General features: G+C 56.1%; 8 protein-coding genes across 8 annotated transcripts; 2 read left to right on the forward strand and 6 right to left on the reverse strand.

Annotated features, from left to right (window-relative positions):
- Nucleotides 1-84: 84 nt before the first annotated feature.
- On the reverse strand, nt 85-1,972 carry B0H64DRAFT_408351 (uncharacterized protein). Its single transcript, XM_062804641.1, has 2 exons — nt 998-1,972; nt 85-941 (listed from the first exon to the last, which is right to left on the reverse strand). Exons 1-2 carry the CDS (start codon nt 1,707-1,709, stop codon nt 493-495), a joined length of 1,161 nt encoding a protein of 386 aa, XP_062655409.1. The 5' UTR covers nt 1,710-1,972; the 3' UTR covers nt 85-492.
- Nucleotides 1,973-2,100: 128 nt separating this feature from the next.
- Nucleotides 2,101-3,323, forward strand: B0H64DRAFT_408354 (kinetochore Sim4 complex subunit FTA2-domain-containing protein). The gene is made up of 2 exons (XM_062804642.1): nt 2,101-2,493; nt 2,570-3,323. The coding sequence occupies exons 1-2, from the start codon at nt 2,275-2,277 to the stop codon at nt 3,209-3,211; spliced, it is 861 nt and encodes a 286-aa protein (XP_062655410.1). The 5' UTR covers nt 2,101-2,274; the 3' UTR covers nt 3,212-3,323.
- A 284-nt stretch (nt 3,324-3,607) lies between these two features.
- Nucleotides 3,608-5,465, reverse strand: B0H64DRAFT_468673 (uncharacterized protein; the record flags this gene model as incomplete). The annotated part of the gene is made up of 3 exons (XM_062807765.1): nt 3,608-4,670; nt 4,731-5,007; nt 5,063-5,465. 3 exons carry the CDS (start codon nt 5,463-5,465, stop codon nt 3,608-3,610), a joined length of 1,743 nt encoding a protein of 580 aa, XP_062655411.1.
- Nucleotides 5,466-8,338: 2,873 nt separating this feature from the next.
- B0H64DRAFT_420129 (uncharacterized protein) lies at nt 8,339-10,168 on the reverse strand (the record flags this gene model as incomplete). The annotated part of the gene is made up of 5 exons (XM_062805434.1): nt 8,339-8,484; nt 8,777-9,084; nt 9,146-9,503; nt 9,553-9,897; nt 9,949-10,168. 5 exons carry the CDS (start codon nt 10,166-10,168, stop codon nt 8,339-8,341), a joined length of 1,377 nt encoding a protein of 458 aa, XP_062655412.1.
- A 1,042-nt stretch (nt 10,169-11,210) lies between these two features.
- On the reverse strand, nt 11,211-12,950 carry B0H64DRAFT_468684 (uncharacterized protein; the record flags this gene model as incomplete). The annotated part of the gene is made up of 5 exons (XM_062807766.1): nt 11,211-11,752; nt 11,840-12,140; nt 12,192-12,257; nt 12,463-12,656; nt 12,824-12,950. 5 exons carry the CDS (start codon nt 12,948-12,950, stop codon nt 11,427-11,429), a joined length of 1,014 nt encoding a protein of 337 aa, XP_062655413.1. The 3' UTR covers nt 11,211-11,426.
- A 640-nt stretch (nt 12,951-13,590) lies between these two features.
- On the reverse strand, nt 13,591-15,292 carry B0H64DRAFT_408364 (uncharacterized protein). The gene is made up of 4 exons (XM_062804643.1): nt 15,039-15,292; nt 14,926-14,959; nt 14,611-14,816; nt 13,591-14,546 (listed from the first exon to the last, which is right to left on the reverse strand). Exons 1-4 carry the CDS (start codon nt 15,101-15,103, stop codon nt 14,024-14,026), a joined length of 828 nt encoding a protein of 275 aa, XP_062655414.1. The 5' UTR covers nt 15,104-15,292; the 3' UTR covers nt 13,591-14,023.
- A 40-nt stretch (nt 15,293-15,332) lies between these two features.
- On the forward strand, nt 15,333-18,472 carry B0H64DRAFT_242521 (uncharacterized protein). The gene is made up of 9 exons (XM_062799867.1): nt 15,333-15,630; nt 15,680-16,165; nt 16,225-16,446; nt 16,524-17,161; nt 17,222-17,463; nt 17,538-17,555; nt 17,614-17,658; nt 17,751-17,792; nt 17,889-18,472. The coding sequence occupies exons 1-9, from the start codon at nt 15,612-15,614 to the stop codon at nt 18,076-18,078; spliced, it is 1,902 nt and encodes a 633-aa protein (XP_062655415.1). The 5' UTR covers nt 15,333-15,611; the 3' UTR covers nt 18,079-18,472.
- An 851-nt stretch (nt 18,473-19,323) lies between these two features.
- On the reverse strand, nt 19,324-22,382 carry B0H64DRAFT_435642 (acyl transferase/acyl hydrolase/lysophospholipase; the record flags this gene model as incomplete). The annotated part of the gene is made up of 2 exons (XM_062806148.1): nt 21,686-22,382; nt 19,324-21,624 (listed from the first exon to the last, which is right to left on the reverse strand). The coding sequence occupies exons 1-2, from the start codon at nt 21,923-21,925 to the stop codon at nt 19,324-19,326; spliced, it is 2,541 nt and encodes an 846-aa protein (XP_062655416.1). The 5' UTR covers nt 21,926-22,382.
- Between the last annotated feature and the right edge of the window lie 327 nt (nt 22,383-22,709).

Below are 22,709 nucleotides of genomic sequence, written 5' to 3' on the forward strand. Positions count from 1 at the left end.
CCAGGTTCGAACAAGGCACTAATTAGCAGTGTAGTGTTAACAGTAAAACACTGCACATCATTTAGGGTCTGCTCAAAATGCATATGAAAGGGGCAACGTATAATTCCGCCCCTAATCGAACTACTAGACCGCTCCAGAACCTAAACGGTCCATGCAGATGGACATTGAGGAGCTAGCAATCAGCTATCGCAGTCTGCAGGCATTTCATTGGTATGAAAGGTGGCTAGAAGCAGCCGAGAATTGATCGTGACCGCCAGGCATGATATTAGTTTCAGACCTGTGCTCGTAAGACCTTTCCGTTACGAAGTCTCTTTGGTGCCCTGATCAGCTCTGGACACGACACGTCACACCCCCTCCCAACCCGCCTGGTATCATCCGTCCCCCTACTGGTCTCGAGAGCGTCGCCGTCACAGCTCGGTGTGTTCTCTTCCGTTAGCTGCTCTGTCGACTGCATTGGGTAGAGTCAGCTTTAGTCTTGGTGCTTGTGGCGTCTTATTGGAGGGATAGAAGGGGTACCTGGGTGGTAAACGACTCAAATACTGCGGCGAAGGAGTAGTGCGGATCATCGCTGACACCACTGTCTCTCCTCCGCTTCTTAGAATAAGAGCCCAATTTGAACGACCGCCGTGCTTGTGGCGGTTCCGAATCTTCACGGTCGGTTTCGGGCTCAGAGTTCTCAGATGCATCGTTGGTGGTGCAGACTCCTGTGGCGAGATGTTCCTCCCAGAGGTTGGGGTAGTTCCAGTCAACCTCGTGAGCGTTTCCGGCCAGGATGTGGACAAACCATAAGGCTAGGTTCACTGTCAGAGCTCTGTATTCATTAGAACTGCCTTGTCTGTGATTCTCCCATGGGATGGACACGTATTCCATCAATCCATTTGTTGAGAGGGCTTGTCTTAGTGCGGCTTCATCCCTACTGGAATCCCCGTTGGCATCGGCAACTAGATTGTGTCAACTTGTTTGTGAGAAATTATTCCAAGCATGGAAACGGCCGCACCTGACACCTCAGTTCGAAGCTTGATGCGGAAGATAAAAGCCTCCTGAGTCGTGATGATGCAGCCATACCGGCACCCGAATTTAACACAATAGGTGTAAACCTGGCGGATTGGCTTGGCCTCAGGTTTACTCGCCTGACCTGGTGTCCATTTCCCAGCTTTGCCTGTCATCCATCCACCGAAAATGGCCGAGCTCCGCCACTTGGACGCTACCTTGTAATCCTTGGGAAGTCTCTCGGTTTCTGAGCAGCAGTTCTGGCAGATCGACACAGCGCCCGCATCGGGCTCCAACCGAGTTGATTCTTTGGTCGTCTTTTTGTCGGTTTCGTGCTGTCCTTTTCGTCTGCGTGGCACCCATATAGATGGATGAAGCGTTCCTTGGACAGCCTGTAGAGATGTCGCCACGATTCTGTGGTTCCAGACCGTAAGCGCGTGTGTTGTCGTAGGCTCGTCATGAACGACATCATCGATTGTGGCCAAGACTGAAGGGTAGGCCAGAGACGACCGGCCCTTCCGGGCTTCATCGATGAGACGTCTTCCGTACACGGTCTCCAGGGTAGAGAAGCTGAACTCATCCCAGGTCTTCAATTGCCTCGGATAAAGAGAATTTCGGACAGTGGTCAGTGACTTGCTGTGTGGCGTTTGATAATGTATATCGGGATTCCGAGCGGTGAGAAACTCGAAGATTGATTCTGCTTTCGCCTCTCCATCCATAGTGATATCCCGGGGTGAGAGAACCTTGCTGTTAGGGACTCCAGGATTCGGATGATCTCCGAAGTTTTGAGGAGAAAGAAATAAAGTCACCTACTTCTATGAGAATGGATTAAACGGGTTCGACTTTCAAGTTTCGAGCCGTACGAAGCCCGTCGGCTTATATACCTGGGTACATGTACCTAAGGTAGGTAGCCAAAGCCTTCCTTCAGCTGCCTACCCACACTCCAACACAAGAGCACCCACACAATTCTCCTTCACGAATTGTAAATTAGGCATAATTCTGGACTATGTGCCAACTTGCAGCTTTGGCTGCGCAGTGTAACCGCATCTATGCTGGCGGTTGGCTGCAGCCCCTCACTTTCATGCGCGTGATGCGGGCGGATGATGTTGGTGTGGTTGAGCCGGGCCAAACTAGTGAATACTGGCAAGCAGGTAGATAAGGGATGTGAAAGTTGAAGGCGAGCGTCCCTAAAATTACGCACAACATGCTCATTCCATCGTGAGTGAGTCATTTCTGCACTTGTTCGCCCTCGACTGCAGCCCGGGAGGGGATTACTGGGGAGCAATGGCTGGAAAGCGGACTCGGAAGAGCCGAAATGGAAGAGCCCGTCATCCATTAATACCGCTCCCTCCTTGTGGCGGCCCAAAGCTACACCCCTTTAAACACCAAAAAGCGCCAATAGAGTGGCTAGAGAGGCTTGATGCAGACCGTGCAAACGAGTCCGGGGCAGAAGGTTGTGTCTTCAAAGTGAGAATCCAGTCTCAACTCTACGCCCTCAAAGTGGTAAGCCTCTCCATACACTTCCTAATAACTGAGGTACTTTGAATAGTAAAGGTAACGAGAGGCTGAACCGCTCTAGTTCAAATTCTTTGATCCCTCAACTACCGACTACTACTGGGGCAACTTACTAGACAACTCGGTGCCTCTCTCGGATGTTATTTTCCACACCGATCCTTTCTATGCCGAGTGCCGTGCCTACGGAAGGATCAAGCAGGCCCAGGGAAACCGGCGAGGAAAGCGGGAGGTCGCGGTCCCATGCCATGGATACCTGTTCCTACAAGAGCGAGATATGCAAATTCTTCGAGACCAAGGAGTCGATCTGGATGAAGATGCTGTGGACGATGAGTTACTCCGCGTTAATCAAGAAAACGGTCGCGCCCGAGCGATCATTAAGGACTTCGTACCAGGAGACGCAGGAGTCAACGTTGGAAACCTCCGCGAGATCCTTCGCGATATACGCGCGCTAAACAAGCTCGGCATTTACGTTAGTGACGTCCGGACTGACAACTTCAAAGCGGGGAAGATTGTCGACTTCGGCTTGTCTAGTACGGAGCCGCACTGTATCATGAAGGCGTTGGATGAAGTGGGGCTGAGGGATTTGAAGTTGGAAGATTTGGTGATGTTTGATGAGATGGTTGTCGAAGAAGGGTTGGTTACCACGGTCAGGGCCATGCCCAATATGGAGTATTGTTCAAAGCTGCGGTCTTGGTCAAAGTACTAATTGCGTTATGTTCCTACCTAAGATGTTGGAGCCGGAAATATGCCTTGTATACATGGTAATTATGCTATACACCCTTGTTGATGACTGGTAAATGTAGTACATGGTAATACGCTGTAGTCCATGGCCTCCGAAGCCGCCACTGTCGGCCAACACCTCAGTCTTTCTCCACACACAACCATGAAAGCTAGGATTCTCAAAATATCCATCTCTCCGGTGAAAGTTACCGAGATACATAGCATGCCGATGTATTTTATTGTTTATGCCGTGTGCTTACAGAGTAGACTACCACCCAACCATATATTCAAGGAGTCCCGCCACCCTTTTCTGCTTGTAATCAACTCCACGCCATCGCTCACGTCGACCTGACACTAGGCGAGTCTTGTAGGCCTGCAACTCCTAAAGCTTCGCCGTCGACCCCTCCAACAACTTGTTCCCCAGCTGTGCCATCTCAAACTTGCGCACCTTACCACTACCAGTTAGGGGCACCGTAGCCGGCACACCATCCACCCCCAACCAAAACACATGCGTCGGCGCCTTGTGCTTGCCCAGCTTCCGCCTAACCCACTCCCTAACCTCATCCACACCCGGCCGCTGCTGCTGCCCATGACCGGCATCCACCTCCAGAAACGCGCCGACGACCTCCCCATAATGCGCATCCTTCAGCCCAACCACCACCGCCATACCCACAGCCGGGTGCGCCACCAACCTTTCCTCAATCTCCAGCGGGTAGATATTCTCCCCGCCCCTAATAATAATATCCTTAAACCGCCCCGTAATCGAACAATACCCACGCCCATCAAAAACCGCCTCATCCCCCGTATGCAACCACAGAACACCACTCTCATCCCTCACCATCACCTCCCCCGTCTTCTCCGAATTATTCCAATACCCCGCCTGCAATTGATACCCGCCAATACACAACTCCCCCCGCACCCCGACCGGCACCACCCTCCCATCCCTATCCACAATCTTCGCCCTCGCATGCGGCATCAGCGTCCCCACCGTCGCCAACCGCGTGGCGATCGGATCGTCGGTAAACGCATTAAAACACGTCGGCGACGCCTCCGTCAGCCCGTAGCTCGACGTGAACTCGGCCATGCCCAGCCGCGCCACCAGCTGCTCCATCAGATACCGCGGCACCGGCGCGCCCGCAATAATCCCGGTACGCAATCTGAGATCAGACGCGCGCAGCCGCTTTGCCTGCGGCAGAGCCAAAAGGCTGTCGAACATGGCGGGCACGCCGTGCAGGGCGGTGCAGTGCTCGGTGAGCAGGGCGCGGAGGGTGGCGGGGGCGTCGAAGACTTCGGCTGGGTAGACGATCTTGGCGCCGTGGGTTAGCACGGAGAGCAGGCCGAGCACTAGGCCGAAGCAGTGGAAGAGGGGGGGTGGACAGCAGAGTGTGTCGGCGGGGGAGAGGCGCATGCGGTCGCCGATGAAGCGCGCGTTGTTGACGATGTTGCTGGGGTGGAGGGGTCAGTGGGCAGTCGAGGGGGTTTGGGGTCGTGGGGCGGAGACTTACTGGTGGGTGAGCATGGCGGCTTTTGGTAGGCCGGTGGTGCCGCTGGTGAACTGGAGATTGCAGACCAAGTGGGGGAGCACCCTGGACTCGGCGTCGTGGAGGAGGTCGGGATCGACCCGAGAGCCTTGTGACAGTAGGTCTTTGAACGTGGTGTACCCGTCCGAGTCGCCCCGGAGGATCACAACCTTTGGTCCCGTTGCTCTCGCCGAAAGCTGGGTGAGCAGCGGCCCTTGGTCGAGCCGCGCTATGCGTTTAGTTGTGAAGAAGACCTTGCATTCTGCCGTGATAGTGAGTTTCCGGAACAGTCAAGCAGGGATATGTGAAAAGCATACCGGAAAAGTCGAGACCGTACTGCGCCTCGGTCGGGGTGTATGTGTTGTTGAGAATTACTAAGATGGCGCCTATCCTCGTCGCGGCAAAGAAGACGGCGGCGTACTGCTCGCAATTACCCGCCATGATGCCCACTCTGTCGCCTACGCCAATACCCATTTCTAGCAGGGCGGCCGCCAGCAGCCGGCTGCGGTGGTTGAGCTCGTTGTAAGTCCATCTCGCGCCGGTCCACGGGATCACCAGTCCTTCTCGCGTGCCGTGATGGAGGCATTGAAGGTTGAGTAGTTCGCCGAGTGTCAGATCGACCAGGGGCGGATCTGTTGGGCCAAAGAGGAGTGATGGTCTCTGAGGTTCGGGGAGAACGAGGTCCTCGACGGGGTTGTGGAAGGGGACTTGAACCGACATGACGAGTGAAGGCGGAAGCTGAGCGTCCTGTCTTTTGCACAATTCAATCAAGCTAGATACCGCGATATTCCGTTGTTCTAATCGTTACACGAGAAAGGAGCCGTCTGTTCGGGAGGATTTGCGGCTTGTGTGAGCGCATTGCAGGATCCAAGACTCGACCACAGGGTCGGAGCCGAGCGGAAGATAGAGGACTCGGACGGGATGTGATGCCACCCAACCGACCGGACCCGTCTAGCGCCAGCGGACCCGAACTCTCGAGGTACCTAGGGCTATCCCTTTCCGGCCCTGCACATGAGCGCGCCGAGCTCGATCTAATCTGATTAGATGCGTCCAGGCAGCCCCCCGTTATCTCGGACCACTCACCACGATTCATTGGCTCGGGAGCCAGGTTCCGGTGGCTTCTCGTCTTCCAAAGGCGACCCATCCTCGCTTATTCAACCTCCATTTCGGCATGGAGGGCCTCGCTTCTTGGGTCAGGACTGGTCCGCGTGATTGTGGGCTGCCGTGGAAGGCGACGCCGCGACATTGTCCCTCGGCTCAAAAGTCAGAACCGGGACTAGCAGCGTGTGGTGGAGCGAGATTGGGGCCCTCCCCACGATAACCGGAGAAAAGGTCAAATTTTTCTTGCAGGTTCCCATCGACAGCGGGGTCCGTCGCACCTTCCACGATCTGATAACAAGAAAATGCTGGGAAGTGGTGCGATGTGGACAGTGGGACCCTTTCTGCCCTAGTAAAATGCCGCAGAGGGTCCATTGCCAGTGGCGAATCATTCTTCCCTCAAGATCTGATAACATTATTCATGCCAAGTCCGTCCCACACTGCCTTCTCTGAAGCTGAAAGTCGTTGCTCCGGGAATTACTCTTGTTCGTCCCGGACACCATAATGGCAGGACTGATGTCTTACTGTTCATGCTTCTGGCTGAATCCGATTCTCAAATCTGTACTAGACAGCAGGTTACCATACCACAGTTCACATGCCGTCCAAAAGAAAAGACAGTTTGACGACTCCCGGGATTCCCACGGGTGGTGAACCCACGCTGCCCCTGTCGATCTCCGAGGTCGGTGCCAAGGAACTGCCGGGCAACTTATCTGATCCGCTTGCTGGCGTCCCAGTAAAGTTATCAGATCCGGATCCCGGCATCCATGCGAACCCCCTACCGCGCATTTCATTGGTTGGACGTTTCGGCCCTCTGTCTGGAAACACGACGCGGGCCCAACAACAAGACGGAGCAATGGAACCGATTTCTGCCGCCGGCATGGCCCAGGAACCTGGCTCGCCTGGCCAGCGGCCCCCTTCCAACCATTACCGAGGAGGTGCAGATGCGGATATTGCCAATATTGGATACCAACGCCGTGGTGCGTTTTCTGGAACCGGCCATTTGTGCTGCCGAACATGTGATGAATTGTAGTCTCCGGGTGTGTTCCAGTTCCCATTGCAAGCTCCCAAATTATCCAAATTGAACCTCATCATCATTGTCCCAACATTAGCCTACCAAGATGGCGTCACCAACCAAAACACCACAGCAATTCGCAACCTACGCGGCCTCTTCACAGCCAATTGTGAGGCTCCCGCATCCCTATCTCACGCCGTACTTCCTCAAGAAAACCAACGATGGCAGCGCCTACCAGCTCACTCTCGACGAGCCCGAGCCTGGCACCAAGCAGCCCTCAGATCCCCTTCACCATGCCGCCATGTCTTTCTCCGAACCGCAAGACCTCAAATCCAGTGACCGCCCCAGCGACTCCAACAACACACCGTGGGCGAGGGCGCGCCGCAACCCCGCAGTGACGGTCAACTGGACAGGCAGCTCCCAAACCCCAACCGTCGGCCAGCTCTGGCTCATCACCTACGCCGTCTTCACCGTGCGCCCGGCCGAGGAAGCCTTCCGGCTAGACTCCCAGGGCCCCGGCGCAGCCCGCCTCGCCCAGCAGCTCAAGGCGCTCGGCCTCGCCATCGACCACCCCGCGACCGCCACCGAACTGCTCATCTCGCGCAGCGCCTTCTGGCAAGGCGCGGGCTCACCGTTCGGCGCACGACCCGCCTGGGCACCCGAAACCCAAGACCCAGACCTGTCCGCCTACCCGCTCCCACCCCCCGAGTACGTCATGACGGACGCGGCGGCAACCGCCCTATGCTGGCACCCGCGACGGCGGGCGAAGCCGGCGGCGGGGAGCGTGGTGTACAGCCGGTGGATCCCGCACCTGGGCGAGACGTTCAGCATGGCGGCGCTGGACTGGACGGACGCGTCGCACGTCGACCTATTCCACGCCTGGCAGAACGACCCGCGCGTGTCGCAGGGCTGGAACGAGACGGGCACGCGCGAGCAGCATACGGAGTATTTGAGGCGTGCGCATGAGGATCCGCATCAGCTGACGCTGTTGGCGAGGTTCGATGACACGCCGTTTGCGTATTTTGAGGTTTATTGGGCAAAGGTATGTCGCCCCCTTTTCCTTTTCCCCCCTCCCCACTTAGGTTTCCTCCCCCTTTTTCCTCCCCTTCACCACCCCCAACCCCCCTCAGCAGCAGCAGCAGCAGTCGCGCCGACCTCGATCACCCAACTAACCCCCCACCCCCCACAAACAGGAAGACCGCATCGGCGCGTACTACCCCTCCGCCGACTACGACCGGGGCCGACACAGTCTCGTCGGGGACGTGCGCTTCCGCGGCCCCCACCGCGTGTCCGCGTGGTGGTCGAGCCTGATGCACTACCTGTTCCTGGACGAGCCGCGCACGGGCCGCGTGGTGGGCGAGCCCAAGTACACCAACAGCTCGGTGCTCATGTACGACCTGATGCACGGGTTCGGGCTCGACAAGTTCATCGATCTGCCGCATAAGCGGTCGGCGCTGGTGAGCTGCTCGCGCGAGAGGTTCTTTCAGCTGTGTCCGCTGGATGAGAATGAGAAGGTTATGGGTGGGACGGGGGTCGGGTTGGTGCCGAAGTTGTAGGGGGGTTGTGTATGTATGTACCTAGTGCGGTGGTGGGGAGTTGTTTGGAAGCACGGTTGTGGGGGAGTAAGATCTCTGGAAACAACAGTTGGATGTGGAACGTGGATGCAGCTTTCAAATATCCCTTCAATGTCTCTATACCAATTTCTTTGCACGTATTTACGCAAACCATTTTACCCGTATCAAGAAACTGAGTGACATCCAAATCCCAAACTACCCAGATACATCCCAAACGAATCCGCTTTTAACGCCCCGCCATGCAGTACTTCACTCCGCCTTCTTCCCCCCAAGTCCAAGATGGTTCCAGCAAACTGTTCAATGTTAGCCCACCACCCCTCAACCGGAAACCGAGGCGAAATACTCACTCTCAAACCCAAGATCATCCCCAAAGAACGTCTTCATCACGTCATCCCCTGACGTCACGCCACCCTCAGGCCAGTACGCCACGGCCTTCTTGCCTACCGCAAGCCCAATCATGGGCGGGATCTCGTCCAGCGTCAGCAGCTTGGGCTCTTTTTCGAGAGTCTGCCTCTGCATGTGCTGGTGGATGTTGTTGGCCGCGAAGTAGCCCATGTGCATGGCGCCGCCGCAGCGCTTGATGCCGGACCACTTGACCAGGTCACCGATGGCAAAGTGGGAGGGGGAATTGGGCGTGTCGGCGGGGAAGGCGAGGCTAGATGGGGGTTGGGGGTTAGTATGGTGCAGTGTTAAGACTGGAAGGGGGGAGGAAGTACCTGGACTGGATCTTGACGTAGCGCTCCTCGTCAAGGACGTTGTCGGGGAGGTATGTCGTTGATGGGACGCTCCGCGATACAGCAAGGGAGACCTGATCGGCGAGCAAGGTGTGACCGTTGGTGAAATGCAACTTGAGACAATCCTTGCCAGTATCGTCCTTGATCTCCTCGGTGCGGTCGAGGCGGTGGGACATGAGCACAGTGACATTCGCTTCCCGCAGCAACTCCAAACTGCGCTCTCCAACTTCGGCGGGTAGCGGTTCCGAGGAGAGCAGCTTGTCACGGGAGTGGACGAGAGTGACGTTAAGCTGTGGCTGCATCACCTTGAGCTCGGCGGCCATTTCGATACCGACGGCGCCTGGGGTCGTTAGTCGCACGTGTTTAAGGGGAGATTTGGGGCAACATACCGCCGCCGACAACAACCACGCCGTGCCTTGCGGCTGTGGCAGCGCGGATGTGGTCGCCCGCCTCAAATAGGTACTGCTTCCTGCGCAGCGACTGGGGCACTACAGGCCAGACCCTCCTCAACCCGGATGCGGCGACAAAGTAGTCGTACTGCAGCTGTTCGGGCTCCTCAGTGCTGCCGTGTGCGAGGTAGGTTGCTACCTTGCGCTCCGGGTCGACCGACTTGACAGACCCGTGAAGCACGCGGAGGTTGGGCGATCGCAGCCCGGGGATGTCGTCGTACTTGACCCAGAACTTCTCGGCATGTGCCTCGGACGCCAGCGCCAGAGGCGAGCCGATGAGGTGGTCTGGGAAATGTTAACCAGTGTGTACACTCACTTATATCTGGAATAACACACAGTAACCATCCCGCTCGTCGACTACAGTGATATCGACGGCAAATGGTGATGCCTCGACCGCTTCAACCTCCTGGCCCTCGGCAGGCTTCGGGGCACACCGCGGTGCCAAACCGAGGCAGAGATCTTGAAGGTTGAGTGCGGCCGAGAGACCGCCGTATGACCCTCCGGCCACAAGGACCTTAAACGGTTGCGTAATCTCAAGTCCTGGTAGAGAGCCCATAGTGACTGGTAGGAATGATGACGAGGTGGTGTTGAAGTGTCGACGCCGAGACGGAGATGTCAGTGGTTGGCCGAATTTAGCCTTGGAAGTGCTAGTGAGTTGCTTGAGAAAGCGGCGGGAAGGTAGCATGAGGGGAGATCGGGGAAAGGGGGGAAGGGGGCACAATGGGAAGATGGGGAAGGGCTGCCCAGATTTGGCCAGCACCCCGTTTTATTCGATGTTTCGAGGCGGGAACTGGAACCGACCGAAGCGCGACGGCTCCGAGAACATTAACAGCAAACCCCACATCCCTCCCTTCTCGTGCGGTCTTAATTCTCAAAACCCTTCTCTTGGCCCTTCCTTCGCGGACCGACTGGGCAGGAGCGACTCCACCATCCGCCAATGTTGGGAAGGCAGTGGGCAGTCGCCGCCAGTCAATGCCCCGAGTTCCTTCAGCACATTTTGCACTGCCACCACATTTTCCACCATCGTACGCGACCTCAAGCCGGCATCGGCTCAGTGGGGATTCCATCCCTCATGTCGAGTCTTGTGTCATCCACATGCCAAAGTTTGGCGCATGCGAGAGCCAACCGGAGGGAGTCGTTGTGACCCATCCACTGCCCATGTCGCGAACCCCCGCTCCTCTATCTCCACAGCAGACCCGCTTTGATGCAGGCTCATCTTATCAGATCATCAGTGAGCAGGGATGCATGGCCCGAGGACAGCCGGTTCTCTCCTGCCTCTTGCCGAGCTGTTCACGGGTGGATAGATTTCCCGGTGATGGGTTTTGGCGGTGAGTTGGGTTGGGATGCACCATTTTGTTGTCACTACAAGCTTTGACGAGCCTGAGATGTTTAAGCCTCGGTTCAGCACTTTGTTTTCAACGCACCGCACTGTTGGACTGCTTCTCGTGAGAAGCTGATTCAAGGTTATGTTGTGCTCCAGTAGGCGGGATACGTCGTTTACGTCAGTCCTGCACCGGTTTACCCTGTGACACTCTTCTTCAGATTTCAAGAACTCATTCAGGATCTTGGCTGACAAGACTTTCCTGCATCACCCACGCGGGTGGAAATGCCGTCAAGGGACAGAACTGCATGTATCCTTAATATCTACACCTTGTGTGAACCGGGGAACTGGCAATCGGTGTTTGTCTATCTGTTCGGATAAACGTGTGCGTTCAATACCTCTCGCTCCGATGCCACAACCCCTAGGGGGCACTTCCTCGTTGGTTCGCCGTCAACCCTCAACCCAACCACACACCCCGACCTCCAACCCCAGTTCAAAACCCTGGAAACTCAAACTTGACCTCCTCCGCATGATATCCCCCAGCCGGCATACCAGCATTCGTCAAGTCCCCCAAGAAGCTGGTATGCAGGCCGTACAAGTCGGGGTCGGCGCGCAGCGCGTCCTCCTGCGCGAGCACATCCTCGAGGTCCTGCCCGACGTCAAAGTACTTGCCGCGCAGGGCGCGCTTGCCCACGCCTGTTGCCAGCGCCACACACACCATGCCGTTGAGGTACGGCGAGTCGTTGTAGATGTCGAGCGTGTTGGCGAAGAAGGCGTGCGCCTGGGGCGGCAGTGCCGCGACGGAGTCTTGTGCGTATTCTGTGGGCGTGTGGTTAGCGGTCTTGTTTTATGTTGTGGGTGTGAAGAGGGGGCAGGGGGGATAGGAGGAAGATGTGGGCAACGTACTCTTCAACGTCATGGCACTCTTGATGCCTCCGGGGTGCAACGAGTAGAGGTGCACATCATCGAGCCCCTCGATGTCCATCTCGCGCTGCGTGCACGCCGTCAGGCTGATCAGGGCCGCCTTGCTAGCGCAGTAGCTCGTGCTGTACGGGATGGTGACAGTGCCGGCACGCGACGCGATGTTGAGTACGCACCCGCTGCGCTGCTCGCGGAAGTGCGGGAGCAGGAACCGCATCAGGTAGTAGGGTCCATGGAAGTTGACGGCCATGTCATGGATGAAGTCGCGGGGTTCTTGGGCGTACATCTGGTTTTGTTAGCGTGGAATGTGCAGCCGCCGGATAACCCTGATACGTACCGGTCCTAGCCCATTGGCGCCGGCGTTATTGACGAGGATATCGACCTTCCCATGAAGCTCGAGTGTCTAGCAACAATGTCAGCGCATCTCCCCATGCCCAACCTTCTATCTGCACTTCAAACCCCTTCGCCAACAGCCCTCAACGCAGCACCCCATAACCCAACAACCCCCTCTCCACCGTCATCTCAACAACCCCCTCCACAAGAACCCCTTCCACACCAACCACCCCCCACCCAACAACAAAAAGACACAAAAAAACAAAAAAGCGCACCTTCCCCACCAACCCCTCGCACCCCTCCAGCGCGGCAACATCACATTGCACAAACTCAACCGCAGACGCCCCAAACTTCAGACACTTCTCACCCAGCTCGGCGGGCGGCGGCGTGCGGTTGTAGGTCAGCACCAGGTTGGCGCCGGCGACGGCGAAGGACTCGGCGAGGGCTTGGCCGATTGCGCCGGCGGCGCCTGGTTAGGGGGAGGGGGTTGTTAGTGATGTGTTGGGGTGGGTATGGGGTTCGGGGTGTGTGGTGTATTGTGACCTGGGAGGGGGTATGGGTTTGGGTTTGGGTTTGGCCTTGGGGGTGGGGGTGGGAAGGATGGGGGATGTGAGGGGTACGGGAGGAGGTCCGTACCGGTGATGATGGCGACCTTTCCCTGGAGCGAGCCTCTGAACTTGGATGGGTAGATGTAAGGGTAGATGTCGGTGCGGAAACGCGGGGTGAACTGGGTGGGGGTGGGTTGGTCCTGTTTCTCGGCCATGTTTGCGGGCTTCCTTACTAGTTCAAGGTTGTTTGCTGATGAAGCCAAAAGAAAATACTGGTTTGGCTTGTGAAATACCTCCTCTGCTCCTGTTTTCAAGCTGAATTGTCGGTAGTCAGTTTTAAGATGCAGTAATTAGCATTAAAGGTACATTTATCCGAATCATGTCCGAAGCGGCCTCAACAAGTAGTGTAAGCATATTACCAAGCTTACTTCAGCTGAACCCCTGGGTAAATATAACCGGGTTCTGCACCTCCTCGTTGGTCAGGTCTTCGTTAACCTTTTTTTGACAGGGCTGGATGCTCGGCCTTCCTCAAACATGGATGTTTCAACGAAGCGAGGAATTTAGCTGGGAGCTAATCGGTTAGGAGATACTTTCAAAATCATGAGTGTATCGGTTACAAGACTGGGCTGGGAAGTTGAGCTCGATGCTGAGGTCCATAACCCATACTTGATCTACGGCAAGAAAGTCCTTCCCAGCAACACAATGGAGGTCTTCATTGGAATGATTCTTATGATACAAAATACCACAAAACATTCCCATTTTGAATCGTTGCGGCGCTGTTGACGATGGAGTTTTAGTACCTTTTGAACTACGTAGAGCCCCTGACGGAAGTGTCACGCCACCGGGCCCAACAAACAAACCATAATTACGCGTTGAACTAAATTTTTACCATCTATGGAATACTTATGTCTCGCCCGTTCATCAAGGGTCCATGTATTTTCCCAGTTGCTGAGAGCGCATGTGGCATTTACCCACACGACTCGAATTACTCGTGGTGCGTCATCCTTTGGTTAGACCACGGGAGGAGCTTGGACTGGCAGCGCCTTGTTGCCACTATCGAGAAGTTTAGGACGGATTCCTAGTAGTAGTTGGCAACCACGATACAGCCACGAAACCCCGCCCCCTGATGTGATGGTCTTTGAGTGCTCCCACGACTCAGCGGCTTTGATCTTTTCTAGGTCGACTCAGACTCCCTTCCCAGCGTCAACTATAAAACCGAGGTACTTAAAACCATTTACTTCAACTTCGCACTTGTCGATATCAACCTAAAGTCCGGCATCCTAGATAGCTAGCGCGCTTTTACTTTCTTGAAGTCGCTCTTCGCTTTCTTGAGTCGCTTTTTGTACCCCTTGAGCATCTCGACTAGCGGATACATTTTCTTGGACTCCTTGATCAGCCGTTCAAGTTCCTGAATCGACGTGTCCAGCTCCCTCAACACCCTCCTACCAGCCTCCGTCTTCCGAAGCTCTTTTTCCTTGGCGAGTTCCTCGGTCAAAGCCAACGTGATTGAATCGCCCTGCTCGAGTAGGAGCCTCAGCGATTCTTTCGAAATGGGAGTGTCGAGGGCGCCGCCGTTGTAATCGGCGACGATGCGTTTCCATTCTTCCAGTGTTGATTGTCGGTCGTCATCAAGCGCAGGATGGGTGGTGTTAGGGTACCAACGCATCTTCACCTGTTGGTCTGTCTTCCCATTCCCCAAAATGAGCCGTATCATGTCAGACTTGAAGTTGTCCGTTTTATTCCATGAAGTATGGTCGCAGCGATGCAGGTAGATGATCCCGCGGATACTGCTACCATCCCTCCTCACCTGGCTGCCCGACTGTCAGTTAGTCCCGTAGAGGCTTGTAGTCGAGATTAGGGGAGGGGGCAACTAACTCAATCGCAGACTTGATGACCCTTAGAGTCTGACTGTGGCCCTCTACAATACTGGTCGTAACACCGGACGGTGGCTGCGCCGACCCGAGCGACGTGGCCGGCCCGAACTGCTGCAAGCCTCTCAAAACGATAGATTTTCCATCAGGGTATGTTATCGTCCTCTCGTTAGAGCCGGTTTTGACTTCCTGAGTTACTTCTTTGAAAAACTGTAGAAGTGCCGCCGTCGTCGTCAGTGGTTGGTCGCTTCAACAGCCGGAGTAAAAGGAAGCACTCCAACAGCGCACTCATGGCAACTAGTAGTACCTAAGGACTTACCTGAGTCTGACCACCACTAAATCTCTCGATTATCCTAGTGGTTATTGTATTTGGTCGCCATTATTAGCCGAATGAGCGCCACAAAAGCAGTGGCAACACATAACTCGACCTACAAAATTGTCCCAACGCCTGGGCTTGAGCCCGGTTGCGCTGCGTCCATGGTTTGCGCGTAGTCCATAACTACCTAGGTACTTGGGGTTGTTTTTCACAGACTGAGTATGAGCAGTTCGGGAATGGGGAGCTAGGGGCGGCGGGTTGCTGGGGCCAGTTGAACGATAACTTGGGCCGACTACCCAAGTAAGGTGAGGTAGGTAGTTAAGGTAGCAAGCAACGGACACAAATCCACGCGAATTTTTCAGAACCGGCAACAGATGTCGATTTGGAATCGCTGCAACGGAAAGCACCCCGTCATTTTGTTCGAGGCAGGCACGATTGCCTGAGGCACACCCCTTCCGATCATCGCCCGTCTTCCCGGTCGAATCAAATGGCCATCCTCGAAGCCTCATCATGCATACCCCGCTCCGAACTGCGCGGCCGGACGGAATCGCAGGAGGCACCGTGGCACCTGCCTGGATATCCAAAGCTGGGCCAACTCAATCAACACTGTAGACGACTTCAACCCGTCAACTACCGGTAATTATGGAAGAACACGACTGGCATAGTAATTTCCAAGAACGGCTGGAAGAATGGGAGACGGACTTGCCGGTGGGTTCCTTCGAGCGTCTGTTTTGCGAGTCATTGAGAGCCCAGACAGGAGTCATAGCTCCGAACGGACCTGGCAAGAAACGGGACAGGGTACTCCAGGGTGATAGGCCGCCGACGTTGTTGCCACCTCTCGAGGAGCGAGGCTGGGGACGGGTGGCAGCATTTGAAGTTGGGCAATATTCTGGCACCAAAGGACTCAAAAACTTCGTCACCTACGACTCGAATAGGTTGGGTGAGCCCTGTAGCCCGAAAGACCTCTTGGATTGGTGGTCCAGCAGAAGATACCATGACGATCGCACCGACACAGATACTGCAGGTAGAGTCATCATCCTCGAAGACCTCGGGCGCGCGTGGATCGATGCCCTCTGCGACATATTCCCACGCATTCCTTTCGACTTTTTTGCTCGCCACTGGGCAAATCCTACCCTACACAACCGTGGCGCGGCCCGCCCACCATTGGCACAAGACCCGCGATACCACTGTGTACTGTCGTACACCCAGCTTCACGACGCCAAACTTTCAAATCCTAGCGAAAGTATGTCTTCGACCCTCTACAAAACATCATCATCCTTGGACACTGACACTCGTCGCTAGCTCCCGAATTTCACCGCCTGGCCGGATCCGCTTACAGAACTATCTCATTCGGCCAAGACGAGCCCAAGGACGACCGCCCGGATGGGTACGATACAAGCAGTTCGGGGGGGCGGAAATCTCGACAACCTGAAGAAGATAGGATGGCGCCTCAACCGGCCGTGAGCCAGCAGCTAGTTAGCTTTTGGGGAGCGGAACCAGCTAGCTCTGGGAAACCCTGGGAAGGTGGGTGCGTTGGGACGAAGTAGCCTAACTACCTACTGGATAAGGTTCGTTGGGATTCCTGCTAACAGAAGACATAGCTGTGATACTGGTAGACCCCCCACTCGACAGCGATATCAACCGGGCAATATACTTTGAGAACTGGGAGACTGAAAATGACGGTTCCGGGACAAAGGCTCGAACCCGCTGGAGGAACTGGGAACGGTACACACCAGCGAAAGCGTCAATTCCGACCCTCCCAAAACTTACGCAGAGTGTGGGGGGAAAGCCGAAGCGACTGAAAGGGGTATCCATGTTTGACGATATTGTGAGCCTCCTGGGGGAGAGCTTGACACCCCTAGGAGAGAAACATACCCTTCGCGAGACCGAACCATCATTTGGCTACTTCGAGACCTTGGCCGGGGAAGTAGAAGTCGGGGATGTAGGAAGGCTCTGCTGCCATATGGTCATGGCCAAGACAGCCGTGGAGATGCAACAAATGTTTGGCGACGCCTACCGCCTCAAGCTCGTGTCGGCACTCGAGCTCGATCTGCGAGATATTGCCGCCTTCAACTTCAAAGATTTCGATCACCGCGCCTGGAATCTCAAGTGGGAGGGGCGTCGATTCACACGGCTGTGGAAGAAGCGTGAGGAGCTGGAGCTTCTGCGGTACAGGCTAAAACTCAACATCAGAACCGTTGAGAATATCTTGAACTCGGGTGACTTTTATCCGCGCTCAGTAAGGACTATTATATCGTACTTGTTTGAGGGAAATTGGAAGATACTAATTTGGAACTAGATCGTTAGCACTAGACATGAGATCGACTCGAATCGGCGCCGGAGGGAACTTGAACTCACCCAGGAACGCCAGAGGGAACTTGAACTCAACTGGGAACGCCAGGCGGAACTTGAACTGACGGAATGGAAAAACCTGGAACTAACGGCAGACTACGCCGATGAGATGATCAGGAGGACAACGGAGAGCTACCTCCAGACAGTCGCTGCGTGTCAAGCATCGGCTGCAACCGCCCAGGCAAATTTGTGCGTATCCGAGCCGCCCACACACATATCCCAACCGAGGTTGGAGAGAGACTTACAACTAACACGGTAACCAGCGTCGGCCAAATTACCAAGTTCGTACCAACGGGCTTCCGTCGGACTCTCGGCTTGAACTCACCTGCTTTCGTCTAGAATGGCATCGGTTTTCGTTCCTGTCAGCCTCATCGCTGCCATCTTGTACGTTTATGCATTGCTTTTTGTCACCGCCCGCCTAAGAAAGTTACACATTCAGCGCCACTACCTACAGCACAAGCTAATTCGATGACCAGTTCCATGGGGGGCAATTTTGCAGCTGGTAGCGAGCTCTTTTGGTGAGTGCTTTTTTTTTTTCAACGTCATATCAGGAATTCGTAACTACGGCTGCAAGATATGAGATGCTTGCTTACATTGATAATTTCATTGCCAAGGATCTTCTGGGCAGTTTCGATGCCCGTCGCGGTCGGGTTGATTGCGTGGATGTTTGGGAAAGACATGTGGGGGATGGCGAAGGAATTTATCATCGAAACCGGTCGGTCTTTTCGGGTTTGGTTTGACACCAATGTCCGGAAGAAACCGAAGGCACCCAAGGTTGAGAACGTTGGCTTCGGAATGGCCTGAGTCTTTTGTCCTCGGTGCTACTCCTGGATACAGTAGGGAGGGAGGGGTTTAGGTGCCACAGGTCTGCGTTTCACGTCACAGTATTATTGTAGCTATGTACCCAACAGCGAAAGGGTTGTGAGGTAAGGTACCTTGGTGCATCGCCGTTTGTTTCTTCCCTCATCCAACCTTTCTCGGTTTATTTTACGGCCGGAACCGGGTCGCCTCCTGGGAGGTACCTGACGGACCAACCTACCCCATTTCCCCCTACTAGGACTACTAGCTCGAGCTACAACAACGAGCGCAATCCTCGAACATCGTTAACACCCTCACCGCCCCAGCAAGCAAGCTAGCATTCACAATCAAACTTACACGTTGAAAGGAACGAAAAGTTGTCACAGAGCGCCAACAAGCAGGCGTTGTATAAAATGCTCGTCAGGCCTCTCACGTATAAAGAAACTAGTAGTAAATGTACGTACCTCCTTCCACAGACATCGACCTCTGGGTTATTGTGTTTAGTGACATGATGTTCGCGAGGGGGGTTGCTAGGTGCCGGCCCTCGCTTCTTGTCTTCGAGGCTCATGACAGGCGCAAGGAATGGCCCCTTTCCGTGCTCGCCGTTACTCAGCTTCCGCGAAGAGAATACCTACGCAGATCGGTACCCTACTGGGTCTACTGGGGTTCATACATAGATCAACAAGGGGTCTAGATGTTTGCGCGTTGGAAAAAAGATGCTGAGAAACTTGCTCAACGCCCCAGGCTGAATACGGGCGTAACCCAACAAAGCAATTTCCAAGAGTGAGCGTTAACAACGGAATAATTCCACATTGTTTATCCATCGTCTAGCTTTGACGGGATAAAACGCCTCCCTGGATCGCGGGCGTCCATTTCCGGTAAGTCGAGGGCGAATACGGTGCATGCTAACCTCCATCATACGCCGGCATGATTTAAACCTACGATGTATTACTAGGTAGTATTTATGTACCGAACTACCACAATGCTATAAACCAAACCATGCTCCCCCCAAAAGAATGGATGCCAAACAACCACCGTTTCAAAACGCCACCCTCTCACTCGACACCGTGATCTTCCCCCTCTAACCCGATCACACCTAATTGACCTCCCACCTCTAACCCAACCGACCACAAGACCGACGGACCACACCAATAAACCACAACCGCCCACCAAGGATGCTCCCCTCTACCCTTTAAAAAAGCACACCCAACCCCCCATCTCCAAACTCCACCCCCTTGTTCCCATCCCACCTCACAACTGCGAAGAATACCTCAACTTGGACAGCACCTCCCTCCTCCCCGACCCCGACCCCGACCCCGACCCGGACCCCGCGCCATGCTGCCCCGCCGCCCCAGCCGCATATGGGTCCGCATCACTCTGCACGCCCTCCGAAGTGTGCCCCCCACCATCACTGTCCACCGTCGGCGTGCCCAGCACACCACCACCACTAGCAGTATACGCGTCTCCAGACGGGCTGCTGCTCGTCCCGTCCTCCTCTTCGGCCGCGGTGGTGGTGGGGGTGGCGGTGGTGGTGTTGGCAGCTTCGTCGTCGTCATCGCCTGCGGCTTCGGCGGGGGTCTGCTCGGAGGACTCCCCAGTCTGCAGCGCCGCCGGCCACAGCGACAGGCCGCCGACAAAGGGTCGGAACTCCTCTCGGGCATAGAACTCCGCGGCCGGTTTGCCATCACGCATGTAGCTCTGACTTTTGGCATTGCGCCTCAGGCGCGGCGGCTGCACGCCAGCGGGACTGACAGCCCCGGTGCCACGGACCCAGCCCCTGGCGCGGGCCGAGCGGACCCTGAGCTCGAGCCGCTCGTCGTCGTCCGACTGGTCGTCCTCGGGGTCCGGGAAAAAGGGCTTCTTGTTATGCCTGGCAGCGACGAGCTGGATGCTGGCGCCAGACCCGCGGCGCCGGCCGAACGTGACGCCATCCGAGGGCGTGCCCTCGCCGGAGCTGGGGGGCTGGACGACACAGACCCCGCCGGACGACGGGCTCAGCTCGCCGAGCGTGGTGAGGCCGCCGGGGCTGGCGCCGGCCGGGGGATGCCGGAAGGGCATGGGTTGGTGCACGCCCATGGCGCGGCGGAGGTTGACCTGGCTCTGGCTGAAGACGACGCGGGCGCGCAGGGCGTGGACGGCCTGGTCCAGGGCGAGTTCGATGGCGAGGCGGTCGCGGATGCGGCTCAGCTTGGGCCAGGTGGCACGCTCGCCGGTCAGGCAGTTGCGGAGCATGAAGTCGGACGTGGGGTTCTTGAGCATGAGCGGGAGGTCGCTCAGCGCGATCTCTGGGAGGATGTTGATGTCGCCCGAGTACTTCTGGCTCACGACAGAGAGAAGTTTGGTGAGAAGGTTGGGGAAGACACCCATCTCGGCGAGGAAATGCATGCGATGCAGCCCCTCCTCCTTGGCAAGGGACGTCACGTTGTAAATCCACTGCCGGCGGTCCGGAGCCGCTCTGCTCTGTGTCAGCTGCCCCGGGACGACGTGCTCATCCTTTGGGAGGAAGGGAACGACGTGCGGGTTGACCTGCGAGACGATGAAGTGGTTCACGTTGAACATCTCGGCGAGGCGCGTCATCGGGAGGTCGTTGTCGACAGAACCGTCGATGAACTGTTGCGGCGTAGGCGTCCAGGGGGAATGCTCCCCGCTCTCCGGATGCTTCATCAGTAAGGGGTGGCCCTGGAAGACCATGGGGACGGAGCAGGAGGCGGCGACAGCCGACCAGATCAACACGTTGGGTGCGGTGATGTAGTTGAGAAGCCGCGGGACGTCGTAAATGGAAGCAGACGACACGCAGATGTTGCAAATCCGGCGCGTTCGGTTATAAGCCTCCTTGAAGGTCACCTCGCCGAGCCATGCTCGCATCACTCTGGTCAGGTTCGAGATGTCGGACCAGCTACCCTTGGTCAGGAGGTTACGGAGATGATCCGAGAAGGATTCGTCCTTTCCCTCGAACACGCCCAGGTCGCCGAACGGAAATGATCCGATCAGCTCGGGCACCTCCTCGTCCTTGCGTGTGCATAGAACTGCGCAGACGATGGACCCCGCAGATGCGCCCGAGATGATGCGCGGGAGCAACCGTTCGCGGTAAAGGGTTTTGAGGACGCCAATATGCGCCATCCCAAATGTGGCGCCGCCGCTCAAGAGCAAAGCGCTCCGGCCAAAGCTCTGTCTGGCGTAGACCATCCCCTCCAACAGTTCTCTTGGGTCCCTGTCAAACCCAGAGGCGGTTTTCTCGACCAGCGCATCAATGGTCTCAAGGGCCGAGTCGACATACCGCTCGATCAAAACCTTGGTCCCGATGTAGGAGTGGCGGTAGAGTTCCATATTCCCCATGCCGCCAGTGTCGCGCGACAATTCGGTCCTGATGAGATACATCATGGTGCTGATATCGCAGTTGGTCCGGGCGGTGTCGAGGGCGTCTAGTTTGGCCTGGATCAACTCGGGGTGGTAGTCGGACTCGGTGCTCGTGTCATCCAGTTTCCATTCGTCGTTACCCTCGAGTTGGTCAAGCTCAGCGGCGGCTTCTTCCCAGTCCTTCAACGTGCGGGCCTGGAGTCAACTTGTCAGCGGTTGGCTAGAGGGGTGAACGGGCTATCCATGTGTTGCTCACCTCTCCCATGCGCGCCGCGAGTATCTGTTTCCGCTCCTCCTTCCACCTCTTCTCCTCGCGGTCCGACGCGGTCAGGCCATCTCGCAATGAGAGAGCGAGATTGCTGGCTGTCTGGATGAGCCGCGTCACCTGGAACAGACCATGGCCGCGGGTCTGCCTTCTCCTCCCGATCTTGACATTTTGGAGAGGTGGGACATCGGCTGGTGTGCGGGGCGACCCATGGACGAGGAGGTCGGGCATAACGAACGATAGTCATGAGGGAGCGGGGGAGTGATAGCCCTCCTCCTATGCTGCCGAGTTACCCAAGTCGCAAAAGTTGTTGGAGGCTGCGAGAGAGGATTCGAGACGTCGGGGTCTTTTCGGGGTGAGGGGAGGGCTCGGCCAGAACTGGGGAGCCGCGGTTCTCTATCGCGTATCGTTCTTTCGCATGCGAGCAAGCGTGTCGGATTGGAGGTTGGCAGCCAATCCGTTTTGGTGCGCTGTTCAGAACTTGACTTCGGCTGGATTGGACAGTGGAAAGAAGAGGAAAGGACGACAGAGGAACGGATGAAACTTGGGAATTCCCGACTCCTTCTGACTTGGTGTCCTGATCAGCAACCCACCTCAAAAAAGGCCACCTGACGAAATCAAGCCGCAGTGACCCCAACCGAAGTGGGAAATGGGGAGCGTGGGGCACCCCACCATGGATCTCGGAGCGGTGACAGGCACAAAGAAATCGTGGGGAAGGAGGAGTGCCGGGTGCCCCTGATTGGTAACTTGGCGGCAGCATTTGGTGGGGGAGAGGAACCCGGGGTTCAGCGGGTCAGCATCACCGCCCAATGACAGAGAGCCTGTTACAACTGCAGGTTGCAGCATCGGAGCTTTTGCAGCGGCGACCTGGGAGACTACGAGTCATGGGCGAAAGATCTTGCCTGCTCGGTTTACCAGATTGTCAAGGAATGCTGACCTTCAAGCCCCTGGATGATTTTGAAGGATGAAGGAGCGCCACAACGCCACCGTTGAACAGACGCAAAATAGTCTTCAA

This window comes from Chaetomium fimeti (genome assembly GCF_033439085.1).
Source record: "Chaetomium fimeti strain CBS 168.71 chromosome Unknown B0H64scaffold_8, whole genome shotgun sequence".
Classification (NCBI taxonomy): Eukaryota; Fungi; Ascomycota; class Sordariomycetes; order Sordariales; family Chaetomiaceae; genus Chaetomium; species Chaetomium fimeti.